This window comes from Chrysochloris asiatica, unplaced genomic scaffold (genome assembly GCF_000296735.1).
Source record: "Chrysochloris asiatica unplaced genomic scaffold, ChrAsi1.0 scaffold00167, whole genome shotgun sequence".
Taxonomy (NCBI): domain Eukaryota; kingdom Metazoa; phylum Chordata; class Mammalia; order Afrosoricida; family Chrysochloridae; genus Chrysochloris; species Chrysochloris asiatica.
Genome location: NW_006408685.1, coordinates 3,862,593 through 3,864,329, shown reverse-complemented (window position 1 = coordinate 3,864,329; position 1,737 = coordinate 3,862,593). Strand labels below are relative to the sequence as shown.

General features: G+C 32.9%; 1 protein-coding gene across 1 annotated transcript in view; it reads right to left on the bottom strand.

The window, feature by feature from the left end:
• Positions 1–1,737, bottom strand: part of CHM (choroideremia (Rab escort protein 1)) — a 304,050-nt gene that overhangs the window by 235,848 nt on the left and 66,465 nt on the right. The window contains exon 2 of the mRNA XM_006871309.1: positions 94–160. Within this exon, the coding sequence (XP_006871371.1) occupies positions 94–160 (67 nt within the window). The remainder of the gene's footprint in view (positions 1–93; positions 161–1,737) is intronic.

The window sequence follows — 1,737 nt, the reverse complement described above, 5'->3', positions numbered from 1 at the left end:
TATATATATATATATATATACATACATACATACATACATACAATGGAATTTCTTCTCAAAAGGAATGAAATTCTAATACACAGATAAACTTACGAATCAACATGCAGAACCCTCTGGCCACTTCTTGAGCATGCAGCTGCGATGATGGATTCAGGCAAACCTATAAAATAAACACTTATATCACTTAGAATGAAAAAATACATTTATAATACAAAATGCTCAGTTCATGCCATTATTGTATACAATAGTTTAACAAAAAAAAGGTTCATGTTTACATTCAAAATAAAAAAGGTTATGTTATTATATGGAGTCTTGGTATAGCACTGTAGGATAAGCACTGGACTGCTAACCAAAAGTTTAGCAGTTCAAAACCACCAACTGCTCCTTGGAACCCCTATACAGGGTCACTATAATATAAGTCTGACCCTGTTCAGGGCTTTCAAGAGCAACTGGTGGATTTGAACTGCCAACCTTGTGGTTACCAGTCCAGTGCTTTTCCTACAGCTGCACAGCAGGGCTCAGCACAGACCAATAATATTTTTTAAAAATCATTATGAAGAACAGATATTATGAAAAGAAAAGAAACTCTTAAATTCTTTATAGCTACAAATCACCATAAATGAGCACTGGGCCATTTATAAAACATATTGCATTGCCTTTTAGTTAATGAAAACACTTTGAAAATATACCTTTTCAAATCAAAGTAATTCATAAAGGGAAATAATCATACCAGGAGCAACAGAAATAAAAATTACCAAAGACAATGCTTTTTATAATTAAACCCTTTCAAAAATGAATAATTTTCTATTTTGAATTTTTGTTGATATCATGAGTTTTCAGTAATGGAAGGCATTTGAAATGAAATGAATGTATTGGTCTGAGGTAATATGGATTTTAATATAATTGATGGAACACATACGTCCATAGGGGTGTCTGGTGCTAGGGTTGGTGGAATGAAGCCTGTTTCTTCAGATTCACCTAAAGAAGTTAGACAGGTTCCCATCAGATGGCAGCAAACACTAAAAGTAGAATATCAACTTCTCACTAAGCCCCAAAGCAGAAAATGTTGGTAAGCACTCTGTCCCATAGTCACAAAAGGATTAAAACAATCTCCGTTTTCAGCGTATATGATAGCTAATTGTCTATGTTGTATGTTCAAAACTTATATAACATTTCATCATTATGTATAATAACAAACAGGAAAAGCTCAACTATTTCTATTAAAAATCCTATGGCAATGCACAATACAAAAGTTAAAAATAAATTTTTTTTAATGAAAACACTGTTGTCATCAACTTGATTCTGATTCATCGTAATACTAACAACTACTAAAACGTTTAATATCAGTCACACAAATAAGATATGTTGTGAAAGTTTAGTGTTATTCAATAGTGTTACTACTAATTCTTATACTATGAAACATCCTAATCCTTTGAGTTTTTATCTACTGTAAATGAAAAAGTACTATTAGTTTGACAAGATTTAAAGTACACACCAAGACTCAAAGATTTCAAAAATTAGGAAAGGTTTTATCTTTATCCACCACTCATCTGTCAGTCTGCCATACTGTGGTGGCTTGTATATTGCTGTGATGCTAGAAGCTATGCCATTGATATTTTAAATACCAGCAGGGTCACCATGGTGGAAAGGTTTCAGCGGAGCTCTTTAAAGTGTTGAACAGCAAAGATGTCAGTTTGAGGACTAAAGAGCTCCTGACCTAAGCCATGGCATTTTCAA